At 52.3% G+C, this 17752-nt stretch overlaps 1 protein-coding gene across 1 annotated transcript; it reads left to right on the top strand.

The window, feature by feature from the left end:
* The first annotated feature begins 4502 nt into the window (after positions 1–4502).
* Positions 4503–17534, top strand: LOC149872494 (squalene synthase-like). Its single transcript, XM_090031340.1, has 7 exons — positions 4503–5252; positions 6675–6772; positions 8233–8361; positions 8590–8781; positions 13126–13302; positions 13603–13755; positions 15392–17534. Exons 3-7 carry the CDS (start codon positions 8299–8301, stop codon positions 15476–15478), a joined length of 672 nt encoding a protein of 223 aa, XP_089887466.1. The 5' UTR covers positions 4503–5252; positions 6675–6772; positions 8233–8298; the 3' UTR covers positions 15479–17534.
* The last annotated feature ends 218 nt before the right edge of the window (positions 17535–17752 follow it).

Here is a 17752-nt window from a genome sequence, read left to right as displayed (position 1 = left end):
CCCCAGTGCTCCCGTCTGCAAGGACATGCCAGTGCCCCCCTGCACAGACACCGCCAGTCTCCCCCCGCGCACGGGCCCCGCAGTGCGCCCAGGGACCCCGCCCCACGCTCCTCCCTAGTGCCCCCCGCATAGACACCCCCCAGTGCCCCCCACAGACCCCCCAATCTCCCCCCACACACAGACCCCCCAGTGCCCCCTACAGGCAACAAGTGCCCCCCACAGAGCCCTCCCCAACATGGACACCCCCACACGCCCCCACAGACACCCCCACATCCCCCCTCCAGTGCCCTCCCACATAGAGCCCCCAGTGCCCGCACACGGACCTCCCAGGGTGCCCCCCCGGACACCCCCAATCCCCCCACACAAACCCCCTAGTGCCCCTGACACATGGACACCCGCAGTGCCCCCCCATGGACACCCCAGTGTCCCCCCAGTGCCCCCCACTGATGTGAGGCCCGGTACCGAGCGCCGTGCACCACATCTGGACCCCCTCCCCCCGGCCCGGCTTCCCCCGGGACCGCTCGTTTTGGAGGCCGGTGGCCTGCGCTTCGTAGACATGGCGAGGCCTGGTTGTTCAACCGCGCCGTCAGGGCGGCATTGCGGCTCCGGGGCCCTTCCTGCAGACACGGGAGTTTTCCCACGGCCAGCGCCGGGACGGGCTCTGCCCACAGCGTCGCACCCGCCCCTGGGCCTTGCCAGCGCACTTCTGCGGGATGTTGGATGCACTCCTTCATACTGTGAGCCGCTTGCACGCTACCCTTGCAACACGGCTGCTCTGGAGATGGACACGGGAAGGCCGGGAGCTTCTTTGAAGGGGAGCTCTCCGCCGGGCGGCAGCTGCCGCTTTTCTTTGTGACGTGCGACCTGAGCTGGGATCAATTCAAGCGCAGCAAAAGCGTCCAGGGTTGGGGTTACGTTGAAGCCGAAGCATTTGCAATGTTCTTCTTTAGGAAATGCCCCAAGGGTGCACCCACACGCCTCGTCCTACGTGGAGGAAGTGGCAGACCTCTCCAAGTCTTTGATTATGGGCGAAGTCATTTAGATCAGTGCTTCTCCACCCATGGACCCAAAAAAACGGGTGGGAAGAATATATGAAAGGGTGACAAACCACCGGTTTAGATCTTGTGCGCATCAAATCACGACTGTAACAAAGAAGCTGCTTAAAATGAAATAACGTTGCTTACTATTGCAACTAGCAACGCTGTGCAATTCAGAACCACCTCCCAGTTAGCACCTGGTAAGACCAGTTAGCTAGCCATTCGGAGTCCCAGCAGGGTTAATTAATGACCCAGGCTGCTATTTGACGCTGACTCTTCATCCACCTTAAACCAGCCTCTGTTTGCAGGAAGCTGAAACTGCTCTACCTGCAGGGTTTTGCTGAGTCTATAGCAGGGGGTCAGATTTTCACACCACTGGCCATTTTTTAAGCAGTCTGCAGCCATGCACTTGTGTTCGGTCACAGCTATAGTACTGCTTTCTGTGGCTAGATGGGGCAAAAATTGTCCCGCCTGTCTAGAGAATGCATGTTTGGTGAGGGCCGTGAATAAATCGGGATTACTTCTTGTGAATAGATGCAGAGTCTTAGCAAGAGAACGTGATCTAACTCCGTTCCACTTGTTCCAGATTTTTGGATGAGGGGGTTAATATGTAGTAGTTGAAAAGATGTCAGTCGGCAATATGTTAAATTTATGTTGGATAAATATAAATGCTTAGGAGTTGGTTACGGGTTCTTCAGACCAAAGGGTGTTTGGTCATTTAAGTCCACGATTATGAAAAGATCCTGATTTCCTTCCCTAGTAAGGAAGGAGAGAGCTAGGAGGCTCGCTGAGTATCAGAACAAATAAGATGATCAGATGAACAGCTGCTACTATTTATACTGCTTTATGGCCAACATAGCTGGGCTTGCTGCCTTTCCTGTGCGGGGTGGAGAGGTGTGTAAAAGATGGGGTTGTTACTTGCATCCAGGACTAATGTGACATTCATCAGGAGGAGTTGTGCAACGTCACTGCAAGCAATGTAGGGTGAAACTCATCTAGGAACTGACCTGAGAGTTGAGTGTAAGGCGTCCCCACCCCTTCCCAGAGACTGCTCCCAAATGTCCAGAAGAAGAGGCGGTTTGGGGTTTCATACTGCTATAGCATATATATAATAGTTATTAGTATATCATAGCTATTAGTCTCTTTTTGGGTGTACCTATTGATTTTTATGGTTTTTTCTATCTCCCCTTTTCTCCCTATGTAAATAAATTGTATATAGTTAAGTACTGAGCGGTGTCTGAGTTATGGTTTCGAGGCTCCAGGTGTCCTTCTGTAGGGAGACTCTCCACACTGTTGGAAGGAGGGCTCCAAGGCAGAGACCCCAGGGACCAATAACTGGCTGCAGCTGGCAGGTAGCTCCACCTCCTGAGTTACACAAGTATTTTCAGCTATTAGGTAGAACTTCCTGGACTTGCTGTACTGATCCCTACAATGCAGTATGGACATAGAAACCATTCCCTCATCTTTTTTTAACACATTGAATTTGTCTCTGCTTTTTTGGTCTTCATGGAAAAGCGATTTCTGCTCCGTGCAACCTGCAGCTTGTTGCAAGCCATCCTCATCCTCATGCAATATTCTCCAAGAAAGGACAGCATGTCCTTAATCCCTTTAAAGGATGGAAGATGTAGTGGTATGCATAGGAGGATGACCTTTGCTTTCTGCTGGCATATGAGACTGGCATGAGGGCACCACCAGGTAAGTCTCTGAAGGTGATGTTGGGGACCATCACTATGTCCCCAAGAGGACTTTTCTCCTTCTGGTAGATCTGAGGGTGTAATCCTTCCCCCATGCAGTTTCTTAGGCAGCCAGTGGGTGCTGAACTGAACGGCATGATCAAGCAAGGTGTCGAGATTGGAGGGAGCCAAGAGGGACCCTTGTGATAATGGGTGGATCTTTGCCAAGTACAAGATCTCATTCTTCATGATGCTCCCTGGAGCAGAGGGGAAAGCAGAAGTTCAGAAATGGAGATGCAACAGCAAGAGCCATTCACATCAGTGAATCATAGGCTGGCAAACTAAGCCAAGGGTGCACAAGAAGTGACAGCCCCTTCTCGCCATGGTAATGCCAATGGCCTGGAGCTTCAGTGAGGCAGCCACACAGCACGCCTGGTCTGGATCCACACACACGTGGGCATGGGAGCACCACTACACCAACTCCAGCAAATCATAGGGGTGGGCCAGTTGGACCACATGTGACCAGTGGTTGTGGGGCTCTGGGAGGAAGCTCTCCCCATGCCAAGTACCCAAGAGGAGAGAGGACCATGGCAGGCAGGGAGGGGCTATGGCTGCAGGGCACAGAGACTCTCCTGCTCTTTTGTCTGACTTTCAGGGATCAGTGAGGTCTACCCCATTAGTCCTTCTGCCCCAGTGTCAACTCTTGTCAGTGCGGCCTCTGAACCTGGAAAGTCTGCTACTTTTGGGGCCTCCAACCCTGTGCCTTTAACCATCCCAGCCTGTCCTGGGCTCGGGCCTCTGTCTCTTCAGCTGACTACCCCAAGCCCAGTCTGGTTCTCTCCCAGCTCACGTCTGATCTGCTGCAACCCTACTGGTCTATGGGTCCCTGCCCCTGCTTCTTGCCCTGCTCGGGCTACAGGTCCCTGGCCCCGGCCCTGCATGCTGTCATCACTTTTTGGCTGTGGCCCTGTCCCTCACACCTTGGCCCCTGTCCTGGGCCAGTTGAAACCTCCTCCACTCCTACAGTCCTAAACCACCGGTCCTTACCCCCAGCAGTTTAGCTGCTTTAGCAGACATTCCCCTTGCAGAGTGCTCAGGAGCTCTTGCCTCCATGGCCCCAGGGCTGGACTGCCTGCCCAGCTGGCGCCGTGGGCTTATATCGTGCAAGTCCAATCCTTTTGGGCTCATGTGGCCCCCTTGATTGCCTTCTGCCTCACCTGCAGCCTGCTGCTCCTGCCGCCTGCCTTCCCTTAAAGTAGCAAAAGCACCAAGCTCCCTGCTACATCAGCCCAATCTCATTCCTTTTGGTACAGGGTGGGCACATCTGTCCATGGGAGGTGTTATAGACACATGACTACGACATGGCTACTAGCTGTCAACTGCAAGCCTCATGTCTCAGAGGGGATACTTAACACACAGTGTCTACACTAATGATATATTTGAGATCCATCTCAGACTGAGCCACAGTGTTTCTCTCTTTGGAGCCCATTCCCCCTCCCTGGTGGAGCATACGGTATACCCAGACCCCAGAAATATCTCCAGTCCAAAAGGGTGTAGCAGACAGCCACGAGCCTGGGACGGGTTTGCAAAGCCTGCGCCTGATAGATCTCAGCAGACAGGATGTCAACGGTGGGTTTGGCAGTTGGCAAGGGGCACCAGTGTATTCAGCGGTTGTAAAAGATGAGGAAGCCCCCTTCTCAAAGTGCAGAACCAGCCTTAAAAGGAACAGAATGGCAATTAGAGAAAATACCCTGACTTTGCCTATTCAGGGAAGGCATGGCCAAAACAAAGAGAGACTCTGGGGATGACATGGGGAAGATATGGCAAGGTTTGGACTGGCTGTGCAAAGAGGGAGATGCCAGAATGTGCAACAAGCCGCAGGGGGAGATGAGATGGATGATCTTGTAGAGCACGAGCCAGTGGTCTTCCAGGCAGCAGCTAAAGATGCTGCCTTGCAGGACTGTGGTAGGGTGCAGCTGGGCCAGGCTGCCTGAACACTCAGCTTAATCTCTTCTGTCCTATTTAGTTTTCTGTGTAGCCCTCAGTGTGGGGAGGAAACATTTCCAGTGTAGCCAGGAATACAGGCTACCAACAGACTGAACGGGGTGAACCCCCCACCCGCATCCAGCTCACTGGGCCTCAGCTCTATGCAGCCAATTAAGACATTGCTGATTCTCTTTCTTTATGCAAGGACAAGTGGCAAATTGACTGCATTGACATCAACAGAAACAGGAAGCTTCAGACAGCCGGTGCTGTGCTGAGGTGCCTCCCTGAAAACAAGCAGGCAGCAAAATGCCCTCTGCATCGGGCTATACCCCTCTTCCTGCCCCTCCCACCCCAAGGTTAGTAGACAATATGTGAATGAAAGTGCCCAGAGTTTTTCTTTTGTTTTTCCAGCTGCAAATTGTATCACTTCAGCCCTGGAGAACATGAATCAAGTCCTATAAAAAAAAATACAGCTGTTTACAAGTCAGATCCTGCTCAATGTGTCCTGCCATGTTATAAAGCAGGCTTGCTACATTCACCTGATGCTAACACCCAGGTAAGGGTCATACATTATTAAGGCAGAGACTCACCCTGCCCCACTTCTGCCAAGGTCAGTAGACCAGTGTTTCTCAACCCATACCTTGTGACCCAAAGCTGGGTCGCAAGAATATATGAAAGGGTTGTGAGCAAACTTTAAAAATGGATTCTTCTTCAAAGGAGAAAAACATGGGAAACTGTGGCTTTCCCCTTGCAGGCTGTCATAGCTCCGGCCTCCAAGGGGCTTCCCCTCCCTTTTGTGCAGTAGCAAGGAGGTGAGGAGGAGAGGACGCCCCTTCTTCCTGAGCAGTCAAGTGGGGAGAGACCTCACACACACATCACTGCTGTGCCAACAGCTTCCAACACACTGCTCAGAGCTCGTTTGTCACTGTGTATGTCGGCGGCTCTCTGCAAGAGCCTCTGAGGATGATTTGGCCTTGGAAGTTGGGCCTATCTTCAGAGGCTCGACTTCCAGGAGGGAGTTAAATTTGTTCAGCGTGCCAACCATTTGGAAAACAAAGCACATGGACAGTCTTGCTCTACCCAAACCTTTTCAGGAGCTCAGTCTCACAAGTACAGATGGAGCCAGACAGAGAGCCACCTGTGAGTGCCCAGGGGTCACCACTCAGAGGTGCGTTTCTATTTTTCCTTGTAGCCACAGTAGGTAGCCCTTCAGCCTGTCTATAGCCAAGTTAATCTCTCACTGCCATGCCTTATGGTAACACTCTCCGTGATGCCAAGGAGCAGGGTCTGTGGCTGAGCAGACAAGGCTGCCTTTGCTCTCTAAGGGGAGAAGGCCCACCAGGCACAGCCAGCAATCAGCCGGCAAAAACATGATCCCTGGGGTGGGGGCATCCTGGATGGTATCCAGGGCAGGTGACAGCACACCCTGCCCCCTGGCTTAGGCCAGTGCTTGGCCAGGCTCCTAGCCCCCACCATCAAATGACCAGTGTCTGTTAATTTTGTTGATGCTGTAACTTTACGCGCTTTGTGCTTGACTCCATTGGCCAGCAGATTTTTACATGGAAACTCAAGTTGCCTTTACATCGCTTGAGATTTTGACTCCCCGTTCCCATAGAAAAACTGCATGACGTGGGACTTGTGTTCTCCCATCTTCTCTTTTGCCCTGTATGCATGTTCTTATTCCCTCCTGCTCGACAGCTGGAGAGTGCAGGGGTGTTTCCAACTAGCTACAGGAACTCAGCATCTCCTAGGACGGGTGAAATCTGAGAGACACAAGCTCTGGCTGACTTCTGATGGTTTGCCTAATACACCGAGATGAGCGGATGAGATATGTACAGCCCGCCTTTCTGCTAAAGGACTGTGCAGAAATGTTAGCCTTAACCATTCCAGATTTTAGCATAAATAGCTTGGGTTTAATTTTTAAGGTGCAGTGATCTTAAAATGCTCCTGTCTTGTCTTGTCATTTTGTTTTTGAAAGGGCCAGAATGGCAGGAGGTGTCAGCAGTGTGTACAGACAGCACTTGCAGTGTTGACTTTTCCCCCGCTCACTGTTGTTCAGGCAGCGAGGGGAACCTGGTAGGTTTCTGGCCCCACCCCATGTCCAGTCTGAACATAGCCATGCTGGAACAAGACCACTTACCTGTCACTGCCAGCAGGTGTTAGCCTTCACCAACCTCTGCCCGTGCAAACAGGGGAGCTGCACTGACAGCTCTGGAGAGTTGCCAGGACTTCTCAGGCAGCCACTTCTCTTTTTAACCAGTTCTCTAGAGAGGGCAGGAGATGTCTGAGCCCCTTGGTCTGCACCGTGCGGGAATGAGTGATGAGTCCGGCTGGCCAGCTGGCTGCAGCCGACCACATAGGGCTCCTCATCGAGTGAGGGGAAGCGGAGGTAGCTGTAGCTTGCTGTTTTCTGCCCCGGTGTGCAGGGCTTCAGTTCCCAGCCCCCTTCCACCCACTCTGCCCACCCAGCACGATCGACAGCCACCGGCAGGTGGCCGAGTGGGTGGAAAGTGGTACCGACAGGAAGCTGTGCGCGTGGGCTGGGGCTGGGGCCGTGGCCCAGGTGGGTGCACGCAGAGCAGATTGCGGGGTGGGCTCTCAGGACAGTTGTAGGAAGGAGCATGAGCTGGGCTGCCCCAGGTGGGAGTGGATGGGGCTTGGCAACATGGGAGTGCCAAGTAGCAGCCTTGGGCCAGGGGAAGCACAAGTCGGGGAGTAAGGCTGAACTGCTCCAGACTGCCCAGGTGAGCTCTGCTGCATGCACTCCCTGCCCCTGCCTTCCTCCCCACCCGCCCCGCAGCCTGGCTCCATGCACACAGAGGGGAAGAGCCTTGAGGCACACAGAGGGGAAGAGCCAGGGTTGTGCTGCCCGGGACCCCTTCCCCACCATGCACCCCGAGCTGAGTGTGCAGCCACCGCCAGCCGTGGAGCTGGGCTGGGGCTCTGGACCTCGGTGCACTGGGTGCAGCCTCCCGGCTGCCTGCCACATTCAGCCTGGGCTCTTACCGGCTGCTGCCTTGCCACAGAGCCCATGCAGTGGCCTTGCATGCCACACTCTGGCACGCGTGGCAGGAGGTTGCCAACCCTGCTCTGAATAGTCCCAGGTGCTTCTCAGCTTTGATGTGCCAGGCTGTGCTTGAAAGAACGAAGCCCCTACCTCTCACCATTTTGACACCCTGCTTTTAGCAGGCTTGCCACAGTCTGAGTCCACACTTGGATTTCCAGGCTTTGTTTTGTAACTGCTGTGTTTGTGGGCTCCCAAGTGATAGTTGCCCAGGCTGTGGACCATCAGGAAGATATGAGTGGCTTCTGCACTGCCCAAAGGCCAGGGGAGCCTTTGAGCACATGTTCACTGCACACAAGGCTGTGGTCCTGCACCCTCCTCAGCCAGTGGGAGTTTGGCCAACATCTCCAGCGAGAGCAGGATAAGAGCCTAGTAAACAGTCCCTGTGTTACTCATTCCTAGTCCATTCATGAATGCCAGACCCTGCTTTGCATCTGACACTGTGTGAACCTCCCTGTGGCTTCTGCTGTAGATCTCCCTGGAGTTCAGGAACCTGGCCAAGGTGTATCGGGATGTGATCACTGATACTTGTCACAAGATGGGAGTGGGAATGGCAGAGTTCTTGGAAAAGAGGATCAACTCCCTGCAGGATTTGGAGAAGGTAAGGATGCATGAGCAGGAAAGGAACCAGCCAGGGTAACGTGCCTCACCTCCTGCAGGCAGGCAGCTGTCAACTCCAGGATAGAGAGCATTATCTCCTTCCACTTGGGGCCGGATCTCTCACCTGGAGTGAGGTGCCTACTCCAACTCTAACTTGAAACCTCAGGGACTCTTGAAGATAGTTCTCTGACCTCTTTTTTTTTTTTTGTTTCCTCCCCACTTCTTGCAGTATTGCCGCTGTGTTGCTGGACTCAGGGAGATTGGTTTTTCCCGTCTCTACTCTGCATCGGAGCTTGAAGACCCGATCGTAGGACAGGACACAGAGCTTGCAAGTTTCTTGACTCTTTTCATGCAGAAAACCAACATCATTCATGATTACCTGGAGGACCACCTGGAGGGAAGGGAATTCTGGCCCAGAGAGGTAAAGGAAACCACCACTTTGTCGATGTACTGTTGTGTATTGCTGTGATGAGGCAGCTCATCTGAAAAGGACAGTCTGACCAAGATGTGGGTCTGCCCTGTGTAAAGCAATGTGGGGGAACATCAGAAGAAACAGTAGCCTACTACAGAAGCAGGGGTGTTGGTATGGTAGGAAGGAGATTGCATGGTCCCAGTGATTTGGCTTCATTCTCTAACCTTAGTTCCCTGAGTAGATACGGGAGAGCGAGATGGGCTCACTGTAGCTGTCCTTCATGGCATGGTCGATGGGACAACTGGAAACAGGAGAAGACAATTTGGGATCATAGCATCCCAGAGAATTAGGGCTGGCAGGGACCTTCAGCGGTCATCCAATCCAACGCCCTACTCTTCTCCAATCTAAAAAAGCCCAGTTCCCTCAACCTCTCCTCAGAAGTCATGTGCCCCAACCTCTGAACCATGTTCATTGCCTTCCTTTGGACTGTCTCGAGTTTGTCCACATCCTTTCTGTAGTGGGGGGCCCAAAACTGGACACTTACTCTTGATTTGGCCACACTGCCGCTGAATGGAGGGGGATTATCACTTCCTTTGACCTGCTGGCAACATCCCGACCAGTGCAGCCCAGGATGACATTAGCCTTCTTGGCAACAAGGGTGCACTGGTGGCTCATATTCAGCATCTTATCTACCGTCACCCCCAGGTCTTTTTCTGCAGAGCCGCTGCTTGGCCAGTCGGGCTCCAGCCTGTACCGGTACATGGGATTATTCTGTCCTAAGGGCAGGACTTTGCGCTTGTCCTTATTGAAGCTCATGGGATTTCTTTTGGTCCAATCCTCCAATTCGTTGAGGTCTCTCTGTATCCTAGCCCTGCCCTCCAGTATCTTCTACTCCCCCCCGTTCAGTGTCATCTGCAAACTTTCTGAGCGTGCACTCCTGCCTCAACGACCTGGAAGATGGGATGATATGGAACAAAACTGGCCACAGGACCAACACCTGGATACTCCATTTAATATTGGCTGCCAACTATGCATTGAGCCATTGATTACTGCCCTATGAGCCTGGCAGTTCAGCCAGAGGTTGAGCCAGTGACTGGCTGGGCTCTCTTGAACACCTCCATTGATGGAGAGTCCACAGCTTCTCTAGACATCTATTCCACTGCCTCACTATTGAAGTGAAGAAGTTGCTTGGTTTGTTTTTTTCCTGGATATCAAGTCTAAACTTACTTTGCTGCATCTTGAAGCCATTGGTCTGCGTTCTCTCTGCAGCAAGAGAGCAAAGGTGCTTTCCCTCTCCTTTATGGCAGCCCTTCAAGTATTTGAAGATACCCGTCCCTTCTTCAGCACCTTTTAGCAAGCTGGACATGCCAAGCTCCTTCAACCTGGCTTTATATGTCTTGCTTTCCAAGCCCTTATCATCTGGTTGCCCATCTCTGGACTCTCTCTAATTTCTCCATGTCCTTTTTAACAGGTGGGGCCTAGAAATGCATGCAGTACTCCAGAGGAGACCTAACCAGTGCTGAGTAGAGAGGCACTATCACTTTCCATGTCTTGCACCTAATACTTCTATTTAATGCATCCCAAAGCCACATTGGCCTTTTGTGCTGCTGGATCACACTCTAGACTCATATTGAATCTACAAGACTCCCAGATCCTTCTCCACAGTGCTGCAATTCAGGCAGGTGTCACCCCTTTTGTATTTGTATTTTGGATTATTCTTCCATAGGTGTACCAGTTTGCATTTCTTTGCACTGAACTTCATCCTGTTGTCTCGAGCCCAATTTTCCAGTATGTTGATCTTTCTGAATAGCACTCTCATCCTCCAGTGTGTTTGCAGTCCTGCCCAGTTTCAGGCCTCCTGCCAACTTGCTCAAGAAGCCTCCTATGCCGGCATCCAAATAATGAATAAACACATGGAACAGCACCAGGCCCAGGACACTCCCCGGTGGGACTCCACTCAAAATCTCTTCCCGTTCTGACATGCTTTGCCCTTTTCTTGTGCCCATTTGACCCAGTTGTCTATCCACCTTCTAGTATGTCCAATTTGTTCCTGAGACGGTCATGCAGGACGTTGTCAAAAGCCTTGCTGAAGTCCACATACACTATATCCACAGCAGTCTCTTCATCCACCTACAGAATTACTTTGTCAAAGCAGATCAGATTTGAAACAATTTAATAGAATCAGAGAAAGTGAGGGCTGGAAAGGACCTCAGGAAGTCATCTTGTCCAACGCCTTGCTTAAAGCACAACCAGCCCCAGCTAGATCATCCCAGCCCAGGCTTTGTCTAGCCGGCCCTTAAAAACCCCCACAGGTAGAGAGTCCACCACCTCTCTGGGTAACCTGTTCCAGTGTTTTACTACCCTCCTGGTGACAGAGTTTTTCCTAATCTGTAGTGGGGGGCCCAAAACTGGGAACAGGACTCCAGATGTGGCCTCACCAGTGCTGAATGGAGGGGGAGAATCACGTCCCTCGATCTGCTGGCAACACTCCTACTAACACAGCCCAAGATGCCATTAGCCTTCTTCGAAATAGGAGGCACTGTGGGCTCGTATTCGGCTTGCTCTGCACAGTAACCCCCAGGTCCTTTCCTGCAAAGCTGCTGCTTGACCGCTCGGTCCCCAGCCGGTACGAGTACATAGGATTGTTGCGCCCTACGTTCAGGACTCGGCACTTGTCCTTATTGAACCTCATGAGAGCTTCTTTTTTGTTTTTTTGGTCCAGTCATCCAATCTGTTGAGGTCTGTCTGAATACTAGCCCTACCCTCCCGCGTATCTACTCTTCTCCCCCATCCTCCTCCAGTTTGGTGTCACAGCAGACTTGCAGCGGGTGCGCTCCGTCCCATCTTCCAGGTCACTAATGAAGCTATTGAACAAAGCCAGGCCAAGGACTGACATCTGGGGCACTCCGCTTGATACCAACTGCTAATTAGACATCGAGCCATTAACTGCCACTGTCTGAGCTTGACGATCCCACCAGTTTTCTGTCCACCTTACACCTCATTCATGCAACCCATACTTCCTTGATTTGTTGTTAGTAAATCCATGCTGGCTGCTTGTGATCAACCTTTCCTCCTCCGGGTCCTTGCAAATGGCCTTGGTTAGGATATCCCCCGGGAACCTCCTGCATATGGAGGTGAGGCTAGCTGGTTTGCAGTTCCCTGGGTCCTCCTTTTTGCCTTTCTTAAAAACGGGCATTACGCCAGCACTTTTCCAGTCCTCTTGTACTTGGCCTGTCTCCCACAACTTCATGAAAGCATTGGCAAGGGCCCTGAGATATCTGCCAGTTCCTTCAGTACCCTAGATGAAGTTCACCTTGTCCTGCTGACTTGAATCCATTCAATCTTACACTCTTTTGTTGCCTCTCTCCCCAGCTTGTGCCTTTCCTCAACCAGACGATCCTTATTAGGTGTCTGGCTGCAGCTTAATTTTGTGTGTGTGAAGACTGAGGTAAAATAGCTGGTGAGTAGCTCTGCCTTCTTTGCATCGTTGTCTCAAGATGTTGAATTCTAGCATCGTGTGATCGCTTCCTCCCCAGTTACCCATCATCTTCCCATCCTCCACCACTTCTTCCCTGTCGTCAGGACAAGTCCGAGATGGAGGATCCCCTAGTCGTATCCTCCACTTGCTGGACCAGAAAGCTGTCCTCCACACAAGTCGGGAGCTGGCTTGACATTTTAGGTGTGGTTGCACTGCTCTTCCCGCAGACGTGCAGAAAATGGAAGTCTCTCGTCGGTATAACGGTAAGCACTGATATAATGCAGGGGATTTATTACAGGCCTCCAACCCAGGAAGAGGAGGTGGATGAGGCCAAACATCTTCACCCAAATAAGTTCCTCTTTACTGTCCTGATCCAGGGAACAAGGGTGTGTTTGACACTGAAAAGCAACACCCCCGCTTTTTCTCCCAACCTTGTCCTTCCAAACGAGTCTAACCCTCAGTGCTGACACTCCCGTCGCAGGCGCTGTCCCGCCAGGTCTCTGTGATGCCAGTCGGATCATAGCTCTTTTCACAGGCTGCAGCTTCCAGCTCATCTTGATTATTCTCCGTACATCTCACATTTGTGTACGTGCACTGGACACAACTTGCACGTTCATGGAGCATGCTGTTCCACTGCTCGACAAGTAAGGCTTCTGTTTGTACCTGAAGCAAACCAGGTTAACCTGAATGTTGTTGTGACCGTGCTTAATTCCCAATCCTGATGACTTTTGGGGGTTTTTTCCTATCTTGAGGAAGTGGCTGCTCTAGCCTCAGTCCAGCAAAGCACAATGCCAAAACCTGTAGCTATACAGGGACATGCATGGGATGGCAAGCTCACAAGTGGTGGCAGTGCTGTATGTTATTGATATCCCCAGGTTTGGAGCAGGCATGCCGAGAAGCTCTCGGATCTTGCCAAACCAGAGAATGCCGCTATGGCTGTCCGGTGTCTGAACAAGATGACCACAGATGCTCTCCACCATGTCCCCGATGTCCTCAAGTACTTGTCCAGACTCAAAAACAAAGGTGTCTTCAACTACTGGGCTAGCCTACAGGTAGGTTCATGTTTCCAGAAGGCGTCAGCATTGCTGGCTCCACAACCTCATTTATGGAGAGGGGCACTGGCGGGAGAGGGGATGTGCTATGTGCTATGTGTCTATGTGCTATGCATAGTTTTCATATGAGTGCTCTTTCATTTCCAACTGAGAGAGATCAGGCACGGCGATATGGATGAGTATGTGTTCTTGCTTCGTGTAGAGAAACCAGGTGTTCTTCTGGTGCAGTGGCTCTCCTATTTGCATGCTGCTAAGGTTTTGCCCTGCGTGCATGTGTTGCTGTTTATCGTTTCTCATTAGGTGATAGCCATTGCCACGCTGGCTGGTTGCTACAACAACAAAGATGTGTTTAGGGGCATGGTGAAGATGTGGCAGGAACAAGCTGTCACTCTGATGAGGGATGCCACCAGCATGCAGGCTGTCAAAGCTATAATGTCCCAGCATTTGGAAGAGGTAAGTTGGGTGCCTTGCTCTGGTAGATAGATACTCTTTTACATGTAGACACATTTTCATTTTTTCTAAGTTTGGTGACTCCACTTTAGACCTTTTCTAGCCATTTAGTAGCTGTTCTGTGTCGCTTGATGTTGCTGAACGCAATCTAGCAACCAAAGGCGCTGCTAGACAGCATCTCACAATAATAACATCTTGGAGTGTACCTTTTTCCTTAATATGGTTCCCCTCCAGCCATGCCTCTGTGCGATCTATGACCCGCTACTGTACTACCAAAGCCTTCTCAGTTAGGACCACTTGTGCTGGAGGCATTAAAGGAGGGCTGGGGGTTACGGGGTGTCAGATTCAGGATGCAGAATGATGCTGTCCAGAGAAAGCCTGTTCGTGTGGTTAATGGCTAAAGAGCCCACTGTGGTGGGAACCATGCAGATAAGTGCTTACACAAAGCAGGTTACTTGTCTTGTGGTACCTGATACTCTTTGCCAGGACCTAGTCCACATGGATCCATGATCTTCCCTCCCACGAAGGTGGAGCCCTTGGAGTGGGTTTTGGTATTAAGGAAGGGGCAGAGCATTGCTTGGGGCTGCTTAGCCTTTTAACGCCCTTGGGTGTGGCGGGGAGGGTGAGGGCATGTTCAGTGTGTGCATGGCAGGGGTGGGCAAGGGATGCTTTCTGGCCTTCAGTGGGTACCCTGGTCTTGGCTGTCCTAGGTGTGGGGGCAGCTCAAGCTGTGTCACATGCAGCCAATTCTGCTTCCCTGGGCCACAGCGGGGCAGGGGTAGCATGGCAGCTGGACCTGGCTTCCTGGCAGCCCCCACTGTGTGGCTCACTGTGTCTGGCTGCTGCTGCCAGTGTCACCACTGCCTGGGCTGGTGTACAGCTTCTGGTGTGCAGCTTCGCACGGGTGCTGCTGGTGAAACATCTCTGGCTTTGCACACGCACGCACGGTGGGATTCGTGTGGGCAGAGACCTGCCAGGGAACCCCAGTTGCTGCCAGGGAAGTAACCCGCCTGCCTGGCTTTTGCACCCTGCTTTGGGGCCTGTTGCAAATCTGAGTCCACCAGTTATTTCCTCGTGGTTTCACTGATTCTCGCTAGTGCCAGGCTGTCCCGACCTCACGGTGCCAAAGTTTATGATGGGCTACAGCATGTTGAGGGCACGGCTGCAAAGGGATTTAAAGTGGAGTTGGTAGGGAAGTAAGAACCATTTTACTGGACATCTGGGCTGTCGTTGCTGATACATTACATTGAAATAGTCTTCTGTGCAAGGCTGACACCGCTGTGGAGCAGAAACATTTGCCCAAAGCCCTGGTCTTTGTAACGCTGCCAGGATTTTGGTGTGTAAGCCTCTCAAATTTTGTCGTAGACCAAGCTCTAAAGAGGGGGTCATTTATAACCCCCTCTTCTGTGTTATAGGGGAAATGTGGGACCAGAGCTGCACTAATACAGTGGTCATGACCCAAATGTGTTGAGCGGGCCATTTTGCTATTAATGCCTAGTAGCGTCCTGCTTGAGTACAGGCAGCGTCGCACTGGCGACGTGGTCCTTGTGAAGGAGATGCCAAGTCACAGTGCAGGAGCTATCTCATGGGCTGGAGCATCCCTGTTCCCTTACTCACCGGTGGGCCCTTCCTTTTTCAGATCTACCAGAAAATCCCAAGCATCGACCCTTCTTCTAACAAGACTAAAGAGATCATTGCCTCTCTCCGGCCAATGATTTTGTCCTGAGGCACCACGGTGTCCCGTAGACATTACTCCCCCATCTCCCTCTTGTGTGCCATTGTTTTGGTAGTAGTGAGCTGGCAGTGTGCGAGCACAATGTCAAAGGCTTTGGGAGTACATCCAGGCTGATGAAAACCAAGGACTGGGACGAGGGAGAGTGCAGGCTGGCAGTTGAGCAATGTTGGGGGCTTTGTCCTGTTGTCTTTTTCCTCTTGGGATGTGGTGCTGCAGGCCTTCTGGCGAGCCGAGACTGATGCCTTTAATGTAGGGTTGGGAAAATATGGCCAGCTGGATCTGCCCCACCAAGGAGTTTTGTGTGGCCTGTGGTGGGTCCTACCAAAGCCAGGTGGAGGGGGCAGCCCAAGCTGTGGCATGTATGGCTGGTCCGCCTGTCCCTGGGCGTGCAGCTGGGGCTGGGGTGACATGAGGGCCGAACGTGCTTCCCCCAGTGGCAGCTTCTTCTGGCTGCTGCTGTCACTGGGCCTGGCTCTGCTGCCCGGGCACCCTGGTATCGCAGCTCTTCCCCAGGTCCTGGCCCTGCAGTCACCACCCCACGATCCCAGGGTGTCCATGGAGAGTGGCCTGGACCCGCATGGGCAGGGCTCATGGCTGGGAAGATGGGATGGGGTCAAGGGCTGGTGGGGACCAGTGTCCAGGAGCAGGATGGGCAGGCTGGGCTCGGGCTTGCAGCCTCCAGGATTTCAGGTCTAGGAAGTTTCAGCTCAGAGGCCGAGCCCCTATCTCCCATGCTCAATAGCTGCCGATACCCCTTTCCTCCATGTTAGCTGCAACCATTTCATTTCAAGGGGAGGTGATTGAAATACTCCTAGCTTTGTTTTTGTTTGAGTTTGCCCAATAATGCCCATAGAGACCCGCGATGTGTACTGTCAGCAAATTGAGACAATGGAGCAATGATCATCAAACCCAGAGCCCTACCGTGGGTAGATTTGGGTCACCCCTTAGCCCTTGCATGGCTGTTGCCCATGTATGACACCTCCCTTGGAAGCATTGCTCTTCTTCCCTGTAGCATCTAGCATATTGAGCAACAGAAAGGATGTTGGTTTTTTATAGGACCTGGAAACACTGTAAAGGGAAGATGAGCTTGTCCAGTGGCCTCAGCAGGAGTGTCTACATGTGCAATTAATGTGCATGAATAAACCTTGCTCTGGAGTTTTTTCACGTGCAGCCCATGGAGCCTGGTTGGAGCAGTCCAGCCTGGCAGGGGATCCAGGGCGTGAGCCTGCCAGCCCGGGGCTGCCCCCACTGGGCTCCATGTGCTCAGGAGGGGCTGGCTGAGGCATGAGGGTGCTTTAGCTCAGGGCTAGCTGGCAACCCCGTGCTATTACCCTGTAGTCGTTCCCAGCAAGAGCAGCCAGCAGGTATCAGGCTTCACTCATCTCTGTCTACATGGGAGTGCATTCACCCAGGAATGGGAGAGACACCTGGGATGGAGACTTTCCTCCCCAGCCCTGCTCCTGGGTAGCGCACACAGCTGCCCCTACTTCACCAATGGAGCTCAGGCCTTTGGCGAAGGAGTTGTTTGTTGTAACGGGTTCGTCTCAGCTTGCACCAAGCAGGTCAGAGCTAATCCCTCCGTGCCAGCAGGCATATCTGTGTCTTCCACTCCACAAGAAGGGTTTCGTCTTGGAGGTGCACCTTCCCCAGCAGCATCTTAAAGCCCAGAGCCATGGGCTCTCACTAGTCTGTCCTCCCGTTAGCACCTGGACTGAGATACAACTTGCTTTCCATGAAAGGGAGCTGGAAAAAGCTTCTGCTCCCAGACGCAGCGTGTTCCCCTTTTATTATGCCTGTTCTGATCTGCCCAAGTGAGTCTTGACTGCTGTTTAGAGCCAGCAAAAACGAGCATCTGCTGTGGTAGCAAGAGTAAGGGTACTGAAGCCTGGCTTTCAGTGGCTATGACAAGACTGTTATGTTCAAGATTATTTAACTGCGAATAGCCGAGGTCTGTTGGCTTCGTAAAGCACTAACAGCACTGAGACGTCCCAGGAACGCAGCAATGATGTCTAGGAGTGTGCATCCTTTGAACGAAGCTATGGCTAAAGCAAACATCCTCTAACTCTGTACAGCCTCCCATCTTGCCAAGAATAAACTGATTTCTTTGCAGAGAAAGTGCTGTCTTATTCATTCGGGGTGCAGAGAGGGAGCTAGCCATGCTAGTCTGAAATCAGGCAGAAGGCAGGGCAGGGTAGTACCTTAGACACCAACGAGTTCAGAAAGGCATAAGCTCCTGTAGGCGACATAATTCAGTTTCAGGTGTCT

Source organism: Crocodylus siamensis, chromosome 1, assembly GCF_052110815.1.
Source record: "Crocodylus siamensis isolate JL-2025a chromosome 1, ASM5211081v1, whole genome shotgun sequence".
Lineage (NCBI taxonomy): Eukaryota > Metazoa > Chordata > Crocodylia > Crocodylidae > Crocodylus > Crocodylus siamensis.
Note: the sequence above shows the minus strand (reverse complement) of the source record. Positions and strands in the feature narration are given on the sequence as shown.